Source organism: Bos mutus, chromosome 2, assembly GCF_027580195.1.
Source record: "Bos mutus isolate GX-2022 chromosome 2, NWIPB_WYAK_1.1, whole genome shotgun sequence".
Lineage (NCBI taxonomy): Eukaryota > Metazoa > Chordata > Mammalia > Artiodactyla > Bovidae > Bos > Bos mutus.
The window spans coordinates 97794168-97819127 of NC_091618.1; the positions used below are offsets into that span (position 1 = coordinate 97794168).

Here is a 24960-nt window from a genome sequence, read left to right on the forward strand (position 1 = left end):
GAAATCTCGATTCCAGCTTGTGATTCATCCAGCCTGGCATTTCAGCTGTGTCTGTGTATGGCACTTAAAATAACACTACATGCAAGCTAATGTTTAAAAATACATCCTTTCATGGTCATACTAATTTATAGAAAGGAAGTTTTATGAAGGTAGATGACAAATCTCTAAGAATATACTTTTCCAATACTATAGTTTTATAACAGCAAATGCTGGAATTGATAAGTTTTATCCAGAAATGTGTATAGGTCACATCTGTTTGTTTTTGTTTTTAGTCGCTCAGTCATGTCTGACTCTCTGCGACCCCATGGACTGTAGCTCACCAGGCTCCTCTGTCCATGGAATTCTCCAGGGATGAATAGTGGAGTGTGTTGCCATTTCCTACTCCAGGACGTCTTCCCAACCCATGAATCGAACCCAGGTCTTCTGCATTCAGGCAAGTTCTTTTATCATCTGAAACACCAGGGAAGCCCTACATTATCTGAAACACAGTTGATATTTATGAGTATCTCTTTTGATGGGGACTTGATGAAACCACTTAATGTACTCTCTTAGAAATCAAACTGTAAATTACATCTTCTTCGCAGCTCATTTTCTCAAAAATTATATAATTCCTATACACGTTGTTTTTCACACATACTGACTCTACAACAATTTGCTGACATAAGAGCACAAACCAAGCAAGAATAATGATAACTGAACTATAAAAATGTAGAAAATCTGACTTTTAGCTAAAAAACCACAGTGTTATTTTTTTCTTCAGGTTGAATTTTAAAGGAAAAACTTTTGGACAAGAGTTTCATATGATTTCAATGGACCATATAGCTTAAAGTATAGCAACTGTGTTCATAAAGCAAAATTTATTCATCAAGGACTATGAATTAGTCATTCTTGGCACTTTAAGCAACTCTAAAAGAAAACATTTCACATATTGTCCGGATCAAGTCAATACAGATTAACGGAAATTCCTTTTTTTATCTTGTAGAATTGATCATAAATTGCCTTTTGTGAATTATTTCCACAGAAGTCATAAAACCTTAAAGAAAAGTATTCTTTACTATAAATTCTATCACTTTTATGATATGGGCCAATAAAATATCTAAATATATACCCTATATTTTTTTAAATCCCCTCTGAAATATGTTTTATCTTCCACAGGCTGTCAAAATAATTATTTTAAAGCTATTAATAAGTATTTTGGGGAATTCTCTGGAGGTCCAGTGGTTAGGATTCCACACTTCCTCTCCATAGGACATGGATTTGATCCCTGGTCAGAGAACTAAGATCCAACAAGCTACATGGTACAGCCAAAAATAATAAAAATAAAAAATACCTTTTAAAAAATAAGTATTTTAATCAATATTTTGAGGATTGGGAAACCAATGTTCATTCAAAAATAGGATGATGAATTTGTGTCAGTATGAAAAACCAAACAATCTAACACATAATAAAACAAGAAGTAAATTCTTTAAAGGGACTTTTGGTATTCTATGAATTGTACTGACCCCAATATACTGTATTTTCCAATAAATACATCTTTTCACAGTCTTCTGCTGTACTGTAGTCAACCAAAATGCTATTCCAGTACCTCTGGCTTTGCCATGTCCCTACTTAGAACATACTTTAACAACAACCACAAACCTTGTCTTTTCTTTATCTATAGTATCTCTTCTAATCACAAGTACTTGTGCTTATGAAGTCAATAAAGTGGGTTTTCCTCCATGTACATAAATCTCTGAAGCGCAAATACATTCAAACAAGACTCCCCTAGAACCTTATGAATCTTTCTAAGAACTGCCTATGAGGATTCTATGCCAAAGACCAAGGTCAATCAAATCTCAATCAAGCAATTAAATATTCATTCACACATTTGCAGCAACAGTATAAATACCTCTTTTTTCTTCTCTTCTCTTTGTAACAATTCCTTCTTCTTCCACAGTTTCTCTTTCTCCTCTTCCTTTTCTCTTCTTCTGGCAGAGATTTCCATTTCCAGTCTTGTTATCTCTTCCTGGCGGGCTCGCCACTGAAGAACCTGAAATAAATAGAAATTCATCCAATAAATAAATACACTCAAGTGATTTCACAGATCACAAGGAGACTAGGGTTTGTATCAAGACGATATTAAAGATTTTCCAAGGACACATTAAAATTCTGCATGCACATGAGTGTGTGATGTGTATGTAAGGTGTAGAAAGCAACTGTAAAAATCACCTGATTCAGAGATTGTTCACTTGGATTCATGGAATGAAATTCTAAAGAGTCTGTGATTTGACTTCAAAAGATCTGTGAATTCTCATAAATATTATGTCAAAGTTTTGTGTTTTTGCAGATGTGTTTTCCTGGAACAATATTTCTACTTTCTAGTCAACAGTTTTCAAATGGTCTTAATATCCTAAAACTTTTAAGAATCACTGATATGTTTCATCCTGATTTTTATAAGTGAAGAAAATGAGCCTGAATGAAGATGAAAAATATTAAGACATTTAAAAGAACTTCCTGGGTACTAATAGGTGTTATTGGTAGAAATATAATTGGTACAGCACTTCTAGAGAACACTGGGTAATATGTAAATATATATCGCAATATGAAATATACATAGCCTTTCACCCATAACCCCACTTTGAAGAAGTTATTCCAAGAAGACAATCAACAGGACATGTGCACAAATTACCAATAGGAATGTTCATTGCAGTGCTGCTTAAACAGAACAAATGGAGAATCTAAGTGTCTGGCAACAAGACATGGCTTAAATTAATTATGGCATCATCATGTAATGACTGCCATTGAAAAAGTTTCTATATTTCCATATTCATCAACACAGAAAATATCTACAACCTATTACTAGATGTAAAAAAGCAGGTGCAAAACCACACTCATGGTATGATCTCATTAAAATAAAATATCATCTATCTATCTACGCATAGAAAGAGATTTGGAAGGAGGTTTACCAAAATAATAATATTGTTTATCTCTGAATAGAAGCATTTCATGGAATTAAAAAAATTTTTTTTATAATAAACATATCTTATCTTTGTGAGCAGTAAACCAATAAAACTAACAAAATAAAAGCAAACACACATTCCATGTACACATATAGCTAACAAAGCAGAGAGGAAGGAGATGGAGACAGATGCAGAAAATCTTTTTTTTTTTTGAAACGGAAGAAACTAGCATTCTCAGTTTAATATATCATTGTCATATATTTGATATAAGCATGATTCACTGTGGTAATATATGAAATGAAAATTGAGTAAATAAAATATCATAAAATATAGTGAACGAAAATAACTAGTTAAGCTCTTTTTGCACTTTCATTATTCAAAGTTTGCTTTCTAAAAATATATTTTGCTCTATTTATCAAAATAGAAGGAATATCAAGGAAATTCAGACTTTTGGTCTTCAAACACTTAGGTTTCCCCAACTGCTGATAATCTTGGCCATATTTACCTTCTTCTTTTGAACCCTATTCCTAGAATAAGATCATCTATGCCCTCTGTCCTAACCTATTACTTCCAAATCATTCCTTCCTTTATCTACCCTCTGTCTGTAATATGCTATATCAAAATCAAGTGTCCTGTCAAATATTGCCAGGGGTCTCCCTCCTGAATTGGTCCCCCTTTCTTTAACTTTACAGTGGTATTTAACTCTGTCAACCACCTCTTCATGTTTAAAACTCTTTCATTCCTTGGCTATAACGCTGTTCTCCCCTGCTTCTCCACCAGTTGATACTGCTCACTTCTCTTCTTCCTGCTTCCTGTGTCTACCTTATACTCCTAACTCTATTGCTGTCCTTTCTCAACCTCACCCTCTCTGTTTGTTATCTAATGTGCTTGTCTTCACCTCCAACTAATGCCCCACTTTAACCTTGTTAATGTGGAGTCTCTAGGTAGGTTTTTTCCCATTCCTTTCTTTATACCACCATCTTTGTTCTTTGCCTCATGGTGTGACCCAAACTATTCCCCTACCTGAAATGCCCTCAGTTTCCCCCTATTTCATAAAATGCTTCTTGGCCCAGCACATGTCCCATAGCTGCCATTAAACATTCTCCAACCCACACTCATAACTGTTCTCTAATTATTTTGAGCATAATATTTCTATTTCCATTTCGAGCAGAGGCCATGATATATAGGTATTTTGTTTTCTCCTTATACTATCTAGCAGAGTGCTAGCACATGATAGATGCTCAAGTAATACCTATTTAAATTACCCAAATAACATTTTTAAATGGAACCAAATAAATAAAAAAGAAATGATAGCATTAGAATATACCCTATTGCAATGAGTAACGAAATAATGGGTTCTCATTCATGATAATCATTTGCTACTGAAATTGATCTGAGCTGATAGGAAATGTTATAGTAATGGATGGATCAGGCTGACAGTAGCTGAAAACAGTGAGTAATCTTAACATCAAAGAGGAAACAAACAGCCATTTTAGTTTCTGATTTGAATACACCTAATATAAAAAAAAAACAGATATATTTCAATATTGATTAGTAAGTAGATGCTATTATGGAAACACTGTTCAAGTTTTTAGGTGTGATCATAGTATGGTTATGCTTTTATAAAGGCTTTATAAATGGTTTATTCTTTTTAATTTTAGAGATAAATACTAAAATATAGATGAAATGATATGATATATGGGTATTTGCATAGGCATGAGAGACTAGATAAGGGTATAGATGAAAAAAATTTGACTAGTAAGTTGATAATTGCTGAAGTTGAATAATGACAGACTTTTAGATATATGTGTATATTTTTCTGTATTAAAATTTTTATTTAAAAAAACACAAAATATAATGTATGTCCAAAGAGATTTGTATAATAAAACACTGTAGTCTCAAGGTTCTCAGACAATGAGACCTGAGAAGCAGTGAACTAATGTAAAGAAAATTAGTACACATTCAGCCTTTCTGAATCCTGGGACTATTCCTATAAATTTCAATAGAAAAAAGTTTGTGTTTTGAAACTATTTTACTCACTTTTGACTTAAGACTAATTTATGGGAATTATCATTGAATGACTTTGCACATGTACTGTTGTATGATTTATGAAGCCAAATATAAGCAAATACCTACAACTGGACAAGATTTCTGTTTCCAAAGGTAAGTATAGCAAGAGAATAACCAGACCAATAAAATTCAGGTACCCCAGTTAATCTCCCAGTTTACCCTTCTTGTCATTTGCAAGTCTAAACAATGTTTTTCCTGTTCTCCAGAAGATTGCAGTAGTTTTTAAAATGGGGCATACACTGTAAATCATAAAACAAATGCAAGTTGAGCAATCAAAAGCCAATGGGTTGTAGATGTTAAACTGTGTACACATATATGAATTGCTGGAACAAAAACTCTGGAGCAAGTCAGCATCAGCCTTTTGAAACTAAATAGCTTCTACTTCATATTAGAATCATGAGAGTGGACAGGGACTGTTAGAAGTTTACCTGCAATCAATAACTCACAATATCATCTGTAATTATACCTATATCCCCTCTCCCCCACACACACAAAAAAAAGGTGAAAATTGAAGAAGAGAACATTGTTGAAGCTAGCATTATATCCTCCTAAGTAGCTGGAGTTGTGAGATCGTGACAATGAGAAACAGGCTCTTCAACAGTTAGTATCCAGGAGGTAAGGTAATGGGGCTTTTTGGAACACACAACAGATAGAGTGAAGACTCCGCTGGGAAAAGGGTGCCATTGAAAAAATCTGTACCCAGTGGATCCCCACAGAGGCAGCCAAAGGATTTTCCATGAGGAGAGAATGACAACCGATTATGGTATTTTCAAGTCCAAGAACAAGAAAGCTGACAGGTGGGCAGAGGAATCAATATAAGCACAATAAGCTGAAGTACCGAAGAGCAAACCATGAGCAAAAGGAAGAATACCCCAGAAAACATTTTAGTGGTTTTTATTTTAAAAGGTTTGGTAATTATATAGCTTTAAATGGAGCATGCGAACATAACTGTGTAGCAATAACAACCAGGAAAGAACATTACCACAGTGGTAGTCAGGAGCACATTATAAGTAAAGTATTATTTAGATTATTAACTACAGAAGTTTTTCCAGTTCTTTACTTAATTCTTTGTTTAATATTCCTGCCAAAGGTACAGTCTTTGAATGAAACCTTAACCTAACAGAGAACAAATGAAGTTTAAAATATATTAATCTTTTGCCAATAATAAATTAAGGATTTAAAATGAAAATGGTTAGTAGTATTACATATGTCCTTTGCTCTTGACGTAAAAGTTAAATAGTTCAAGGGAAATTAATTAACATGCATATTTTCAGAATGAATCAAGTACTAGGAAAACACAAAATGAAGCCCATGTAAACTTCAAAGGCAATAATGGAAATTAATATCAAGGTAACAATATTAACACAATTTTACATCAAAGCTGAGAGCATTGAAAATAACTCTGAAGTTGGCAAAGCCATATAAAGGAAATGAGGATTAAAGTGCTAGTCAGAATACCAGCCTTTTTGTCTTCTTGCTGCCACTAACTGACAACATTGTTACTTTGAGCAAAGGGCTAGCCTAGTTTTCTCCCATGTTAAAGGGGACGACTGGATCAGGTGACTTCTATAGTTTCTTTAAGTCCTAATATTCCGATTCTATTTTCTATTTTCCTTATACAGAGAGACCACAATATGCTCTGTAGTTTTCAGAATGAAAACTGAATGCAATTCAAAATGAATTGCAATGAGGAACAAACATCAGCATTTTATGAGCCTGTTAAATAATAATAGACAATTAAACATTAATTGTGAATTCTATCAGCCATTATTTGCAGAAACATTGTATCATGTGTATTGTTTTATATGTGGGAAAAGTACTATTGAGCGGTGTCTATTACTTACGATAAAATATTAAAAACTGCCATATATGAGGGCTTACTGTGTGCTGGGCCTATGCTTTGTAAACACATTAATCACAGTGTCAAGTAATCCTTGAAACAAGAAAGCTCTCTCTTCTTCATGCTTCATCTGGCTAACTTTTCTTTATCCTACTCAAGCCTAAACTTAGACATCATTTGCTCCAAGAAGTCTTCCTTAACTTACCATGTCGAGATCAGGTGTCTCTTCCCAACATCCCTAGCATCTTGTCCCTCTCTTGTATTACAGCACACATCAGCATTGAACCACTTGGACTTGCCCATATCTCAGACTTGGCTACAAACTTCTTAAGGGCAGGGACCAGATTTGTCTTGCATGGTATCTAGCACTTTAAAGGTTTAAGAAATATTTATTGGTAAATGCACAGATAAGACTCTGGGGCTATGCCTGGCAGTTAGATGGACAATATTTCCCTTTCTCCCCCAGTGGATAGGTCTTTGGAAAGAAAGGTACCCTCTCCAGACACGTTAATTTTCTGACTCTTCCACCCTGTGATGCTCAATCCCTGCTTTCCCCAACATAAGTGTTTCCAGGATTCCCAAGCGCCACTTCTGCTTGTCAAACAAGGAAAATATCCAGAAAACCTTGTCAGGATTTTCAATAATGAATTATATTTCTAGCAATGTTAGAGGATATGTGCAAAAAGTGTCAAGCAAATCTTTTTCTATCTTCTCCTTAAATGCTCCTATAAGCTTCTACAGCTGAGTAAACTTCAAATTTTCATTTTATTGAATCTTCAACAGTCTGATAGTTTCATTAAATTCTTTCCAAATGTCCCACCATTTTTCAATATTACCTAAGCTTTTTTTTTATCTTATATGTTCCATTTATGTTTAAACTCCTCTCATGAACATGGAGAAGGAAATGGCAACACTCCAGTATTCTTGTCTGGAGAATCTCATGGACGGAGGAGCCTGGTGGGCTACAGTCCACGGGGTCGCAAAGAGTCGGACACGACTGAGTGACTTCACTTTCACCTTCATGAAATACAGTACCTGTGCTTTTGCATACATTATTAAAACTTCCTGTTATCTCCGTGGCATTTTTGCTTAGTGGAAAGATTTGGTTTTTCCTCTTGGTTTCACAATTGTCCCTTGGTTTCTTGGATGACTTTATAAGTGCATTTTTTGATCACCTCTCTTTGATAACTGCTTTCCATTTTCTGTGAATTTTTACTCGTCTTTTTGAGAATCTCAATGATTATGCACTATTATCTGACTGTTTCGTGTCCTTTTCTTTTCAAATAAAATCTTGCAAAGTTTCATTTAAACGGGTCCTAGAGGGTCTTAACCTTAGTGTAAAATAAGACTTGCAGAGAAAGAAACAAACGAAATGCTAATAAGTGAAAAACTGTCAACAGATATTTTTTCCTAAGGGACAAAACTTACAAACCCATCATTGTACCATATTTACAAAGCTGACAAAGCCAAATTGCATAATAGACTCAGAAAATGGGGTTATCAGTCAGGAAATCTCTTGCCTGCTGACTATGAGATCTAGGGAAACCATTTCCCATTTCTGGGCCTCAAATCCTCTTCAAAAAATGAAGAGCACTAAATCAGTTTTTCAGACAAAGGGTTACAACTCATTAGTGGATAATGAAATAAATTTTATGGATGGGAACTAGCATATTTTTATGGAAGAAAATATAAGAGTGCATTTCATGTCATTACAGTAATGCTGTTTCAGGAAATTATTATTTCCATTCTCTGTGTGTGTGTGTATATATATATATATTCATTTGTGATGTAAAATACATTTCTCATGTAGGTCACAGTGAAAGAAGCTTGAAAAACACAGCAGTAAATTCTCTATAATCTCTTCCAATGCTGAGATTCTATGACTATGTGCTATAAAGACCAAAGCTACTGTGCTGCCATCATTAAGCCACAGTCCTCATCCTTTCTGCGGTCAACCGAGAAGCATAATGAGAGAACCCAGGTTTTGAAATCAGAAACCAGAGATTTAGTTCTATCCCTGTGACTTATTAATGGCACTCCCTGGGCACATTGTTTAACCACCTCTAACTTCAGAATAATGTAAAATGGGATAAAAACAGCACATACCTTACAGGATTGCTGTGCAAATATCATCAGTTTGCACAAGCCAGATTCTCAAGAATCATCCTGACACTGCCTGTCCCTGACACTCCACATATAATCCATTACCAAGTCCTGCAGACTGCATCTGACTATCATTTGGACCTACATTCGATTCTATCTTCAGGCCTTCCATCCTAGCGCTATTGGAATACATCCTGCATCCACGCTGGTTTCATTTTCTGCCCACATCCCCATCTCACTTCCTACACTTTTAAAGATTTCCATCACTCTTAGGGTGAAGTCTAAGCTCCCAACAATGGACTACAAAGCCTCCAGAGTTTGGCCCTGCCTATATCTGCAGCCCCAACTCCTAAACCCATTACAGTAACTGACTCACCCTCTCTGCTCCAGGAGCCCTGGTCATCATCCAGATCCCTAAACAAGCCACATTTCCTCCATCTACGTGGATGCTGAACATGCCATTTCTTTCACTTGTATCCTCCCCTTCTCTTTGCATCCTCCACATCTTCTCCTATTCAATACTTAGCCCCAAAGTTCAGCATCAGTGTCTGTCAGGGGAGTTTTACCCACCCATCCTAGTTGCATGCTCCCATAACTTGCTTATTTTTCAACATACTTGTCATAGTTTAAAATCAGACATTCAGCTTTGATTACATGACCATGGTCCGCTTCCCCACTAGACTATGATCTCCATGAAGAAAGGGACCACATCTGATTGGCTCATCACTGTATTTCCAGTGCCTTACACACCACCTGACACCTAATAGATGCTCAATAAATACGTGCGAAGGGGTGAATAAATGAGATAAGAAAGCATAACTTCTATACAAATGTCCAGTATATTCCTCAATTGCTACTATTGTTTTCTAGCTGACTTTCCTGACTTCAGTACCATTTTCATTCAACCAATTCAGTAGATATTTGTATTTTGGGTTAATTTTCACATATTTTTGCTCCCCTTCACATGATTCTAATAATGGTGGCTTTGCATTTGCCACCATTTCAAGCAGTTTCTATGGCAATTTGGACATTACCTTGTTCAAAGAAAGACTCAATCTTTTAAGGCATATGTGGACTTGACCCCATGTATATCACCTTATTTCCTATTACTCCCCAAAGCAAAGAGCCCAGGCCTTCCTCTTCCTCTGCCTCTTCCTCTCTGCCCCACTGCTACACATCCATGTTTATCTCTGTCCCAGCTCTTTGCCTGGGAAACCCTCACTCCTGCTCATCTGCTCTTCAAGGTCCTTCAGGGTTGTCCTTCCTAACATCCTCTCTACCATTTGTCAACCCCAGCTCTTGTGTGCATCTATGAATGTGTCTCAAAATAGATACCATCCAGACACTCTTTAACCATCTTGCTTTACTTTCATTCCACTTACACTATAAAAAATTATCTTGTTACCCTAAGAGTTCTCAACAAAAGGAGGATTTTGTTTTTCTCATATCTATGTGAGATGATGTCAACTAAACCTACTGTGGTAATCACTTCCAATAAATATAAATCAAACCATCATGCTGTACATCTTAAACTTATAAGTGAGGTACGTCAATTGTTTCTCAATAAAACTGGAAAACATTTTATTATTGGTCAGTTGATTTATTTTCTTAACAGTGTTTCTCCCTAGACTTTAAACTCCATGAGAACAGATATTTGGCCTTATTTACTTTCTAACCCACTGCTGGGACAGTGCCTCCTCCAAAGTAGATGCTCAATGAATATTTCTTTGGTAAATGAACAAGAATGGCTTTCATCAAAAAGATAAGAAATAATGAGTGTTGGTGAGGATGTGAAGAAAAGGAAACCCTTTTGCACTGTTGGTGGGACTGTAAATTGGTGCAGCCATGGTGGAAAACAGTATGGAGGATCCTCAAAAAATTAAACACAGAACTATCATATAATCCAGCAATTCCACTTCTGTGTATTTATCCAATGGGAATGAAATCAATATCTTGAAAGATATCTGCACTCGCAACTTCACTGCAGCATTATTTATAATAGCCGAGACATGGAAACAACCCAAGTGTCCACTGACAGATGAATGGAGAAAGAAAATGTGGTACACATATACACGGGAATATTATTCAGTGGTAAAAAGAAGAAATCCTACAACTTCCAACAACATGTATAGATCTTAAGGGTATTATGCCAAGGGAAATAAGTCAAAGACAAATACTATATGATCTCACATGTGGAATCAAACAAAAAACAAACCCCCAAAAATGAACTTTTAGATACAGAGAACAGATTGGTGGTTGCCAAAGACAGAGGGAGGTAGTCAAAACGGGTAAAGCAGGTCAAGGCACAAACTTTCAGTTATAAGTCCTAGGGGTACAATACACTGCATAGTGACTGTGCATTATACCCCTAGGACTGGGCAATAGTTTACAATTCTGTTTTGCATGTTTGAAAGTTTCTGAGAGGGTAAATCTTAAGAGTTCTCATCATAAGAGAAAAATATAATAATTATGTGTGGTGGTGAATGTTAACCTAAACTTACTGAGGTAATCATTTCCCACAATACATAAATATTTCAAATTATACTATTTGCCTAAAATTAATACAAAGTTATATGTCAGTTATATTTCAATTGTTAAAAAGGTGGAAAAAAGGTTTTATTTATTAGCCATTTCACAGGCACATACTACTTTTCCCAACTAGATTATATGCTCCTTATATTCTGAGGTCAAGGTTTACACAATTTTTATAATCTATAAAATCTTCTGCAACACTAAAAGTTATTATTAAAGATATCTGTGATCTAACAACATCTTGCAAGAAAGTTGAGATAACTTTATGCTGAGCCCTAAATTTAACTTCAGTATCAGGGATTTTCCATAAAGCCATCAACCCAAGAAATGACTACACTTCTGATTCTGCAATTCAGATTTTTTTTTATCTTGGTCTATGGTTAAAAATAAAATACAAATAAAGTATGTAGTACATTTGCCTAACAAGGCATTTGCCTAATTAATGCAAGTGAAATAGATTACAGAAGAGAGAAAAAGTTACCTAGAACCCCTTCCTGTAATTAGGATGGTTTGCTGTCTAGAGGGAGAAAGTGGGAGTATATATTATATAATGTAAATAAGTATTAGTAAGTTATTCTTAAATTCACAAGTTTATACTAGCATAATCATACACCTCAAGCTCTGATATTTTTCTCTTAGAGTTATTATTTTAATGAACAGAGCCTCAAGAGAAATACTTATGGATTAGTAATCACTGAAATAGTCTTTTTTTATGAGAATAAGATGATTTTGGAGCTATGAAATGAAGACCAGTGCTGAGAATAAAAATTAGGGAAAGTTATTATGGAGTGTGATAAAAGTGATTACAGTTTATGGATTCCTAACTCATAGGACCCAAATAGGAAGCCTTCAGTGAGAGTGTTTTTCTTTCCATCAACACAGTTCTTTCTAGATATAGCACAGAATCAACAACAGAATAATTCAACAGAAATAATTCAAAGAACTTGGCAGTACTTTTAATCCGTTCACTCAAACTTATTACATCTTACCTATAAAAAGGGGCCATGAATAGAAGTCAAGCAGAGATCACAAGAAGATTAACTGGGAAAAATCATAAAAGAAAGTGACTTCCATTATCATCAGCAGAACCCCATTCACTTAGGATGTTATTCAGCAATAAATATTTCAAACTAGATATAGTGCATGTTGATATATGTGTATTGCCTGAATGCCTTTCTTCAGAAAGAACAGTCAAAACATATCAGAAAAAATAAGCAATATCTTCTTGGTGGACAGAGGGAAGCAATAGGAGAAAAGAGAGGAGGGAAAGATAAAAGACAAGATGAAAAATTAAGGGGACCATTCTGTTCAGTTCAGTTTAGTTCAGTCACTCAGTCATGTCCAACTCTTTGCAACCCCATGAATCGCAGCATGCCAGGCCTCCCTGTCCATCACCAACTCCCGGAGTTCACTCAAACTCACGTCCACCGAGTCGGTGATGCCATCCACCCATCTCATCCTCTGTTGTCCCCTTTTCCTCCTGCCCCCAATCCCTCCCAGCATCAGAGTCTTTTCCAATGAGTCAACTCTTCGCATGAGGTGGCCAAAGTACTGGAGTTTCAGCTTTAGCATCATTCCTTCCAAAGAAATCCCAGGGCTGATGGCCTTCAGAATGGACTGGTTGGATCTCCTTGCAGTCCAAGGGACTCTCAAGAGTCTTCTCCAACACCACAGTTCAAAAGCATCAATTCTTCAGTGCTCAGCTTTCTTCACAGTCCAACTCTCACATCCATACATGACTACTGGAAAAACCATAGCCTTGACTAGACGGACCTTTGTTGGCAAAGTAATGTCTCTGCTTTTGAATACTATATGAATGCAAAGGGGCCTCACCCAGATTATCCCTAAAAATGCTAATGGAAGTTACACACATCAATTTTCTGAGCAGTCACAAGATAATAAATCCCATTATCTTGAACTTTTTCCAAATAGATACTAAGAAAGAGGCAGATTGCTGTACTGATACTACAGCATGAGGTGTTTGTGAAGATGGGAAACCTTGTTCTTCTCCATAAAGTCTTGGTAAATCTCTGAAATGAATGGTCTGAACAGATAAACACTAAAACAGTGTACATTCTTTTTAATTCATTTATCTTATATTTGGTTATATTTAACCAGTTTTGCTTCTAAATGACAACTCCTTTGCAGTTCCAATTTCTCCAATCTTCAAATTACTTACTCTGTATATGTTTCTTGAAGGAATAGCTCTGACCCCCTATATAAAATTCTATACTATTCAACCAAGGAAACAACTCTGTCCTAATTCATAAAAACATATTCAGCAGAAGATATGAAGCATGATGGTATGAATCTAATTGCCACTTATGCTAGGAGATTTAGAAATTTGAATTTGGTCTTTTATGTCTATGTTCTATTGCAAGTTTCCTGCCTCCAGATAATTACTCCCAGCTAGAAAAAAAAAAAGATCCTATCTGTCATTACAGAGCTAATGTAACTGACCAACAATTCTAAACACCATTATGTGCAAATGTCTTGGGGATTTTTTACATTTAAAGCTATTTTGTCTTTCCACAGGAGTCCAGTGAATTATGGCATTCCAGGTTTCTCATGTGTAATTCCTGTCATGTACCTTCTCTGCCTCACATAGACAGAGATTCTAATCCTTGAATAATATTGCCATTAGCACTTAAATTGAGACATACTCTGTGAAATTAATAAGAAAATATCTCTAATTTGTAATTGAATAAAAGCATGTTTAAGAGTTAGTATCATGTCAGAATTAATAATACTGATTATACATCTTCATCAGCTAGCTGGATCCACCTCTGATGTTCCCAGGGTTTCCGTTTTGGTTTTTTTGCTTCTCACTCAGCCCATTGGGCCTGCAGTACCATGAATGGGCTTATAACTCCCAAATCCATGGCTCTAGATCCATTTTGCCAAATGCCTGTTGGGTAATCTACAGCCCTCTAAAAGCAATACATTAAAGACAGAATCACTATCCTTCCCTCAGAACCTTACTCCTTAGCTAAGTTGGTGGCATCATAGACATACCCAGTTGCCCAAGCCAAGAGCCACTCTAGACCCCTTTCTCTCCAATATCCTTCACACTCTGTCACTAAATCCTTCTTAATAAATCTAGACTCCCTTATCTCACCTCCAGTCCCAGAGCTACAAAGTTCAGTTAAACTTTGATCATCTCATTCCTCAACTTTGAGAATTAGTCCTAACTGGACTCCCCACATTCAGATTTATCCCATATCAATCAATTTCCCACATCTTTACTGAATAATCTTTATAATGAGAAATCTGATGTTACTCCACTTTTGTGGTTGTTGTTTTTCAGTCGCACAGTTGTGTCCAATTCTTTGTGACCCCTTGGACTTCAGCATGCCAGGCTTCCTGTCCTTCGCTATCTCCCAGAACTTGTTCAAACTCATGTCCATTAAGTCAGTGATGCCATCCAGCCATCTCATCCTCTTTGTCCCCTTCTCCTGCCTTCAATTTTTCCCAGAATCAGGGTCTTTTCCAATGAGTTGGCTCTTTTCACCAGGTGGCCAAAGTATTCGAGCTTCAGCTTCAACATCAGTCCTTCCAGTGAATATTCAGGACTGATTTCCTTTAGGATTGACTGGGTTGATCTTGCTGTCCAAAGGACTCTCAAGAGTCTTCTCCAGAACCACAGTTCAAAAGCATCAGTTTTCAGTGCTCAGCTTTCTTCATGGTCCAACTCTTACTTCCATACAGGACTACTGGAAAAACTATAACTTTGACTATATAGACCTTTGTCGGCAAAGTAATGAAATGTCTCTGCTTTTTAATACACTATCTAGGTTTGTCACAGCTTTTCTTCCAAGGAGCAAGTGTCCTTTAATTTGAAGGCTGCAGTCACCATCTGCTGTGATTCTGGAGCCCAAGAAAAGAAAGTCTGTCACTGTTTTCATTGTTTTCTCATCTATTTGCCATGAAGTAATGGGACCAGATGCCGTGATCTCAATTTTTTGAATGTTGAGTTTTAAGCCAGCATTTTCACTCTCCTCTTTCACCTAGCTTTTCAAAGGTTCCCCATTGTCTCCAGCAGAGACTTAAGTTCAAATATCTGTTGGAGTCAGGTAAGTAGCAAAAGTGAGAAAAGGAGGGTGGGTGTAAAATACCCAAGTGGTGGTTGGGAAGCGACCCATATTGACAGGCACATGCTCCACTTAAAGTCACATAAGGGAGGCAGTGGCTTTTGACTTTAGACAGTTGTTGCCACAAAGAAAGGAACTCCTAAGTAATTCAGTTCAGTTCAGTTGCTCAGTTGGATACCTGCAGACCCCCTGGACTGCAGCACGACAGGCTTCCACGTCCATCGCCAACTCCTGGAGCTTGCTCAAATTCATATCCATCGAGTCGATGATGCCGTCCAACCATCTCATCCTCTATTTCCCCTTCTCTTGCCTTCAATCTTCCCCAGCATCAGGGTCTTTTCCAATGAGTCAGTTCTTTGCATCAGGTGGCAAAAGTATTGGAACTTCAGCTTCAGCATGAGTCCTTCCAATGAATATTCAGGACTGATTTCCTTTAGGATTGACTGGTTTGATCTCCTTGCTGTCCAAGGGACTCTCAAGAGTCTTCTCCAAACCACAGTTCATGCTTGTGATACTTTTGAACTGTGGTGTTGGACAAGACTCTTGAGAGTCCCTTGGACAGCAAGGAAATTATTCCAATTTTTCAAAAGAAGTTCAAAGTCTGGATTTGTATGCATATATTCCAATATTTTAGCATTGAAAATATATTCATATTCTTAAAAACAAATATTGCTCACTCAGTTGCTTCAGTCATGTGTGACTCTTTGCAACCCTATGGACCATAGCCTACCAGGCTCCTCTGTCCATGGGATTCTCCAGGCAATAATACTGGAGTCGGTTGCCATTTCCTTCTCCAGAGGATCTTCTCAACCCAGGGATCGAACCCATGTCGTCTGTGTCTCCTGCAGGCAGATTCTTTACCACTGAACCACCAATTAAGCCCAAAAAGCAAATACATGAAGCCCTAATTTAATATTTAGGCTATCTTTTTTCAGCTTCTCATCTACCAGATAGAATTCCAAGTCTTCACATGATTTACCAGGTCCTCCATTATCTGTCAAAGAATATTCTTTCTTCATCCTTCCTGCACCCAAACCACATCCCCTGCACCTATAACAAAATATATGCAGTTCTTCAAACATGCCATGCTGTTTTAGGTCCCCATGCCTTTGAATAGTCTCTCCTACATCTGAAATACCCTGCTTCCCTAGTGGCAAATGGTTATTCACTTTTCCAGTCTTAGCTAAAGAATCTCCTCCTCTAATAAAGCCTTCCTGGATCCAGCCACAGTAAGATAATTATCCTTGGTGTCACTTCCACCTCTAGGCCATAACCATATGACTCACCAGTCCCACTGGGCATGTATCCAAGTGAATTAATTGAATTATTATATAAATAAGCTCACTAAATTGAAATTATTTATTTTAAAGTTGCTTCTTCTGTATCAGGACCACTTTTAGGGCAAAGACTTATTTCACCTTTTTTATGTCTATTCTCAGCCCATAGCCTAATTAGTAGACATAATAGTATTAGAACTAAATAGGAGATATGAGACTTGTGTCATTTTTACAAGTTGATAATTAAGTATTAATGATAGGAAAACAGAGATCTTCATTGATATCTGCGAGAATTTAACTTAACTTTCATAGAAGTAGAACACTTTAGCTTTAACTGAAAAAGACTTCTAATCTGCCTCTTCTCCTAGGCTGGTCAGTCCTTCACTAGTTATGTAGTGGTTTCAGCCCTGTTTACTGTCTCTTGACCCTGTAAGTTTTGCCTTTTCCACAGTTTTATATAAAACTACATGTAGTTTTGGACTTGGCTTCTTTCACTTAGCATAACACATCTGATGTTCAACCATGTTGTTACATGTATAGAAGCTGATTCCCTTGGTTGTTGAGAAGTATTCTGTTGTGTAGATGCACCACAGATTGTTTATCCACCCACTAGTTGTAGGACATTTGGGTTGCTTCCAGTTTTGGGCAATTACAATTAAGCTGTTTATAAACACTTGCTGCAGGTTTTGTATAAACGTAAGTTTTAATTTCACCTGGATACATACTCAGTAGGATTGGTGAGTCATACAGTTAAGTGTAAGTTTAACTTTACAAGAAATTGTCAAACTGCTTTTTCCAAAGTGGCTGTACCATTCTGCACTTCCATCAGCAATGTATGAGAGTTCCAGTTGCTTCACATTCTCACCAGAACTTGCTACTGTCTGATTTCTGGATAGTTAGTTTTTTTTAGTGTAGCAGGAGTGGTTGACTGCAGGAAGGCATGACAACCCACTCGAGTGTTCTTGCCTGGAGAACACCCATGGACAGAGGAGCCTGGCAGGCTACAGTCCATGGGGTTGCAAAGAATCGCACACAACTAAGCTACTAAGCACAGCAAAGCACAGGAGTGGTTGAAGCCATTCAAACAGAAGTGTAGCAGAATGTAATTGTGGTTTCAGTTTGCCTGACATCTTCTAAATAATGTTTTCTTCCCTGTTCTTTATTAGCTGATATTTCCGACATCTCTGTGTCCTACCTTGTATCCTCTTGGTCAACCTCTTGACTGCAGCTGTTGCTCTGTCAGCCAGTTGCTCACAGATAGGGCCTGAAAGCAGCTCAACCTCATCTCACTGGCACTGTGTATCTTGCACTTTCTGCCCCCTGGCTTCTCTGTCCCCACCTCACATTTGAAATATTTGTAAAAGTCTTCTCATTCTGATGCAGTGTAAAGCTAGAAATGCAAGAAACCTTTTACCCTAGTGGGCAATTCTTGACCCATGGTGGACTGAAGCCAATGCATACATACTCCTGCCCTTGGAAGGATAGTTCTAAGACATTTTCTCTATGGTGCCTCGCAGAATCCGCAGTGGGAATGAACACCATCTGAACATTATTTTTGCCCATAATGGTGATCTGCAAAATAATATATCCCAGGGATGGTTTTCCCTTCTTTCTTGTTTGACTCTTTCAAAGCTCCTACTTTTCTTCCCTGAGGTTACCTTCTGAAATAAATTACCTGTGCACAAGCCTTTGTTTTGGTTCCTGCTTTAGGTGGTATCCAGAGTAAGTCAGCTCTGGGAAGTATCTCAGTTCAAAGGAGAAGTAAGTAACAGAACAAAACTGAACCTAGGCTGATACTCTGTAAAGGACACAACATTTTTTTTTTTCTTCTTTAGTGAGTAGTATATTTAGTCACATCTTCAACCATGAGATTTAAGACTGAAAAGTTATGTGACTAAACTGTTGGATTTTTAATACTTAAATATGTCTCTTTAATTAGAACCTTAAGGAGATATATGAAGATAGTATTTTAGATTTATTGAAAATAATAAAATAGCAACGTCAACTTGCTAAACATTAATATTTAACTTTTATTCTTCACTAAAGGGATTTGCAAATTTGCATTGCCTTGGTTTACTTGCACATTTTGTGACAGAGCCTCATGGAAGTAATATGGAAAACTACAGAGGTGGCTTGCTGAGGTGTAGTCTCCTATGGAAGGGGCGTTTTATTCTGTACAAGGGCTCTTACCAGGTTTGGAGAGAGGATGTGGGTGACAATGACTCTTATGTCACTTAGAACAGAAGCAAATAACAAAGGGAAGAATTATTTTATGTGAGGAACAGAGTCCTTGATACCGATAACTCTGGCTACTAAAGTTACACTCAAGTGTAGCTCTGTCTTAGCTTACATCTAAGAAATGTCCATAGAGAGAACAATTTATAGGTAAACAAGGGATTTTGTAAAGGTTTGTATTATTATTATCATGCTTGACACTGAATACCACTTTTCTGATTATCTACACAGAAAGAGCTTTTGTTAGCAAGCAGGAAAAAGCTAATCTATTCAGAAGGATAGAGGTCTCAATTTTCTTGATGACAATACACAAGTATAACTCAACTCTGGCACAAATCATTCTGGCATGTATACATTATATATATGGGTTGATTGTATCTATAGACACTCTTTGCGTGGGTTTTCTTTTCCTATTGTGGAAGCATCCTTAGTATTTTCATAAAAGGAAAAAGCTGACATGTTGGTAGACAGAAGCCACATGTGTGTTCTCTTAGAGGATAATCTTGATTATAGGCTTCATAGGTGAATGGTAGAAAAAAAATCTCTTGGGGAAAATGAGCAATTCAGGTTGAATGTGATTTCAGATAAAAATGTTTAACTACTTGGTATTTACAATAAGCAAGCCCTGTAAACATTTTCAACACCTTGCCTTTGTGAAACAGATCTATTCTGTTTCAGCATAACCGTCATCACCTTTACTTTAACCAACTAACAGAATTAATGACGCAGATTTTTAAAGTTAATAAACTATTCTGAGGGCTTTATGTGTACTCTTCTAAATCTCTCAGATAATAATTTACCAGTATATGAGTAGTTTCCAGTACATCTATTTTATTATACTGAAACCAGATAAAATGTTGTCTGCTGACTATTTTTATTTAGGTCTGTAACTATCATTTAAACAACATGCCTTAAAACCAAACAGTGATTTTGTCACAAAAGTAAATTGCTCTTCTCGTTTCTCTATTCCCCTAAACACTCCAGGTTGGAAAGCTCAGGCATCTTACATCCTCTTTGCCTCCTTATAGTAAATTAAACTCCATTAATTTATCCTTTGTTTTATTTGATTCTTCTTCTCCATTTCCTCTCCTCCTACCCAAGTTGAAAAGGCTAGGCTGATGCTCAGTGGATTAATAGCAGGGTCAGTTATCAGTAAGCTTTGAGAAAACATGAACATTACCTGACAAACTTAAATGCAGCATTCCAAAAGGTTTTCATAAGATTTATAGAGGGAACTTCTGGGGAAAGTACAAAGAGCTATAGCTCCACTTGAGACTTAGGAATGACCTCAGAACAATCACAGAGACAAGCAGAGCATATACTAGAGAAAGAAACAAATATATAGGTCCTAAATGCAAGTTGGTCTCCTTGATGAATGAGAAGATTTTGGTAATTTCTTTCTACCTCTCTGGTTTACAGAAGATGAATTATAGTTTTCAGATGAATAGAATAAAGTATACTTAAATGAAAGTCAAAAACAAAAAGAGCACAACTATTGCCCATGGTTTGGCAATTCTTATCTTTGACATAGATAAGAAAAAAGGGAAACTCTTTAATGCCTTAACTATACATCAGGCATGAAACTCTCCCCAGGCAGAGTGGATTCACACCTTCTGATAAAGCTGCAAAGGCCCCACCCCAGAGGGTGTTAGTGCCAGGTTGGATGTGCAGTACTTTCTGCAGAGGATGAGGCAGCTAAATGCAAGTCTGATATGGGAAATTATCCTGCACTATTCAAAGTTCAAGGAGAGCTTGCCTAGAAACAAGTATATCAACCCTCCCCACCGCTACATTTCTTCTCTTACACTAGGAAAGAATGAAACAATACAATTCAGAATGTATCTCTTAGACCTTAGAAAGTTATCTCAAAAATTGAAGCCTTAGAGACAAAAAAGGTAGATTAACTTTTTCTTCTAATTAAAGGTCATGGCTTTGGAAGAGGCTGGAAAATGAGAGAAGTAAATAACTGGCTCTGAAAAAAGTATTAAGAAGATTTGGTTTCTGCACTGTAAATTATTATTCCAGATTGATAAACTCCTAGAAGAACATTTTATAAAGATTAGGAAGAAAATTTTGGCAGAAGTCATACAGCTCTGACATGGAAGATGTCAACCTTAAAAGCAGCTGAGGATTGGTAAAGAAGTATATATTATGGTGACAACAGGTACAGTATGTAGAGAACAACAGTGAAGGAAGTATTTTATAATTATCAGTAATAAATAATATATTCCCATTGTCCCCAATTGAATGCAGAGTTCCAAAGAATAGCAAGGAGAGATAAGAAAGACTTCCTCAGTGATCAATGCAAAGAAATAGAGGAAAACAATAGAATGGGAAAGACTAGAGATCTCTTCAAGAAAATTAGAGATACCAAGGGAACATTTCATGCAAAGATGGGCTCCATAAAGGACAGAAATGGTATGGACCTAACAGAAGCAGAAAATATTAAGAAGAGGTGGCAAGAATACACAGAAGAACTGTACAAAAAAGATCTTCACGACCCAGATAATCATGATGGTGTGATCACTCACCTAGAGCCAGACATCCTGGAATGCGAAGTCAAGTGGGCCTTAGGAAGCATCACTAAGAACAAAGCTAGTGGCAGTGATGGAATTCCAGCTGAGCTATTTCAAATCCTGAAAAATGATGCTGTGAAAGTGCTGCACTCAATATGCCAGCAAATTTGGAAAACTCAGTAGTGGCCACAGGACTGGAAAAGGTCAGTTTTCATTCCAATCCCAAAGAAAGGCAATGCCAAAGAATGCTCAAACTACTGCACGATTGCACTCATCTCAAAGTAAAGATCCTTAAAAATCCTTAAAATTCTCCAAGCCAGGCTTCAGCAATACATGAACTGTGAACTTCCTGATGTTCAAGCTGGTTTTAGAAAAGGCAGAGGAACCAGAGATCAAATTGCCCACATCCGCTGGATCATCAAAAAAGCAAGAGAGTTCTAGAAAAACATCTATTTCTGCTTTATTGACTATGCCAAAGCCTTTGACTGTGTGGATCACAATAAACTGTGGAAAATTCTGAAAGAGGTGGGAATACCAGACCACCTGACCTGCCTCTTGAGAAACTTGTATGCAGGTCAGGAAGCAACAGTTAGAACTGGACATGGAACAACAGACTGGTTCCAAACAGGAAAAGGAGTACGTCAGGAAGACAATTTGTGAATTTTAAGCAGAGGAGTAACATGGTCAAATGTTTTGTTTTAAGTAGATTATTCTGGTGGCTGTTTTGCAAACAGATTTAAGGTCTCATGGCTGGTATTAGAGGAATCAACATGGGACACTGTGCCTGCAGTCCAGATGAGTGTCAGAAGTGACCATAGACTAGAAGAAAAACTGGGCAGAAAGGATTCTCAGAAGCAAGGATGAGAGGATTTCAAGAAGAAAGGGGCAAGTCAACAGAGTCAAACGGACTTACAGGAGTTATGTAAATTAGTAGTTAGGTGGCCATAAAAATGCATGCACAGCTGGAAACAAACAAAGCAAATTCACTTTGCCTTGGCATAAGTGTTTGAGGGAAATGAACATGGAAAAGAAGAAAGAGCAAGAAATGTTTTATTGCTTTTATTCTGAGCAGCATTTTCCCTTTTACTCCTATGTCACTGCAAATGATCTTGTAGTATTTGGGAAATGGATTTGCTAAGAAACTGCAGAATGAATTCTAGTCCTAAATCAAATGCCAAATATGTCACTTCTGGCAGGCCAATTTTTTGTGACTCAATGTTCTTATCCATGGCTTAGGGATAATAATATGTCCTCTCTCATAAGATAACTTTGGTGACAGGAAAATAAATGTCAAAATACTTTGAAAATTAAGGAAGATAACTAAATTGTGATTGTTGCACTGTTTAGATTTAGACAATATAATAGGTTTTTATTCAGAGCATCTGTATGCACAAGTGGGAGCCATGCCATTCACTTCTAGGTAGGAATTAGGTTTTCCCTTTCTCAAAAAAGAAAGAAAGGACTTTCTGATATTAACACTTTTCTATGGCTTCATACTAGGGAATTTATGTGAACAAAGGGGCCTAATAATTCTTTGACTTTTGAAGTCTCTTTTTTAACTCAAATCCCTGTCAATCTAGTTTTATAATCAAAGTATATTCTTTGGAGACCTTTGGTGACAGCTGGAAGTCAGAGTTATAGTTGGCTGTATTTATTCAAAGTATTTTGTAAAAGATTCTTGATGGGGGAATTTAAAATTGGAAAAAGATCTCTGGAGAAATGATTACTTTAGAAAAATGTAAGTAGTCATGACGATTCTGAAAAGAAGCATTGTATGGTGAGCATTTTGCTGTCAGTGGAAGTTCCTCACAGAATCACCCACCTATACCATCAGCACTACTTGTTAGTACCCAGAAAAGTTCATTGCCTGAGCATTTAGTCACTTCATAATCAAAGAATTATACATACAGATTTCCTGACAGGCTGTCTGTTGTTTTGTTTTGTTTTTTTAAGAAATAAATGTCCAATTTCTCTTTTAAAAAAAAAGTAAATTGGTTTTGCTAAATAAAAGGATTAACATGTAAAATAATGATATTTAGCTATAAGTTCAGAGAAGGCAATGGCACCCCACTCCAGTACTCTTGCCTGGGAAATCCCATGGATGGAGGAGCCTGGTAGGCTGCAGTCCATGGGGTCACGAAGAGTTGGACGTGACTGAGTGACTTCACTTTCCCTTTTTACTTTCATGCATTGGAGAAGGAAATGGCAACCCACTCCAGTGTTTTTGCCTGGAGAATCCCAGGAACGGCGGAACCTGGTGGGCTGCCATCTATGGGGTCGCACAGAGTCGGACACGACTGAAGTGACTTAGCCGCAGCAGCAGCTATAAATTATTCATCTGACTCGCAGCTCTCCAAGAGTCTTATCAGGCCAGGACAAAACACTAGAAGTTTACTGAGTTTATGTTCAAAACTGCCTCACTTCGTCATTGAGCCAACTTTAAGGTTGAACATAAAGTGAGCTGACACTCCATTCAGATACATTTCCATTATCATTCAGGAGGACTTCTCTCAGCTGTGTGAAATACTGTGAATATGTGTAGGCATCCAATATGGTCATTTATACACAGATAATCATGGTGCTGGAACAGACTTTGAAAAGGCCTCTTAGGTCAGACTAAGCCTTATTATTTTAAATGTCACACATTTTTCCTAGAGTAAGTATGCTTTGTTAATATGACAAATGGAAAAAGTATGATGCTTCATGCTAATTATCAGCCTATAACTACAAATTCCAAGCTGTCCAACTAACACTAGAAATTCATTAAATATGCAAATTCACTACAAAGATACTAGAATTGTATTTTGCATGTGAATATTAGAATTTTAGAACTGAAGACAATTTAGTCCAACTCTTGTTTTTGACATACAGAGAAATTGAGGCCTGGGGATAGTAAGCCATTTGTTCAAGTCACACAGATAGTAACAGGGCAGAAACTAGAATTCAAGAAATTCTCTTTAAAAAATTGGAATAATTAAAACAGATTATGGTTTGACAGTTAGTATTGCAAATGTGTTAAGAATACACATCACTATTGAAAAACACTCCCAGGGCTACGGCATGTAGTTGTGCAGAGTGAATACAGAACACGGCTCAAGGGGTGGTGCCATTTTAGAGATGAAAGTTGGGTAGTACACAACCTAACCAACTATTCACATCAGGGTTGACTGTTTATTTCATTCAAAAGTTCTTTTGAGAATTTGGGGAGCTACTCTAAGGCAGTCTACATCTCTCTGAGGTAATGATGAAACTTCTTGATACTTAAGAGTTCGTATCTACCAAGAAATGTTCCAAATTAGGCTAATGAGTTGTCATAATCAAGGAGACTAATGATTGACCTAAATATATCATTACCAT

At 36.8% G+C, this 24960-nt stretch overlaps 1 protein-coding gene across 1 annotated transcript in view; it reads right to left on the minus strand.

The window, feature by feature from the left end:
- Positions 1-24960, minus strand: part of CCDC148 (coiled-coil domain containing 148) — a 303432-nt gene that overhangs the window by 106405 nt on the left and 172067 nt on the right. The window contains exon 12 of the mRNA XM_070357356.1: positions 1889-2029. Coding sequence (XP_070213457.1) covers positions 1889-2029 — 141 coding nt within the window. The remainder of the gene's footprint in view (positions 1-1888; positions 2030-24960) is intronic.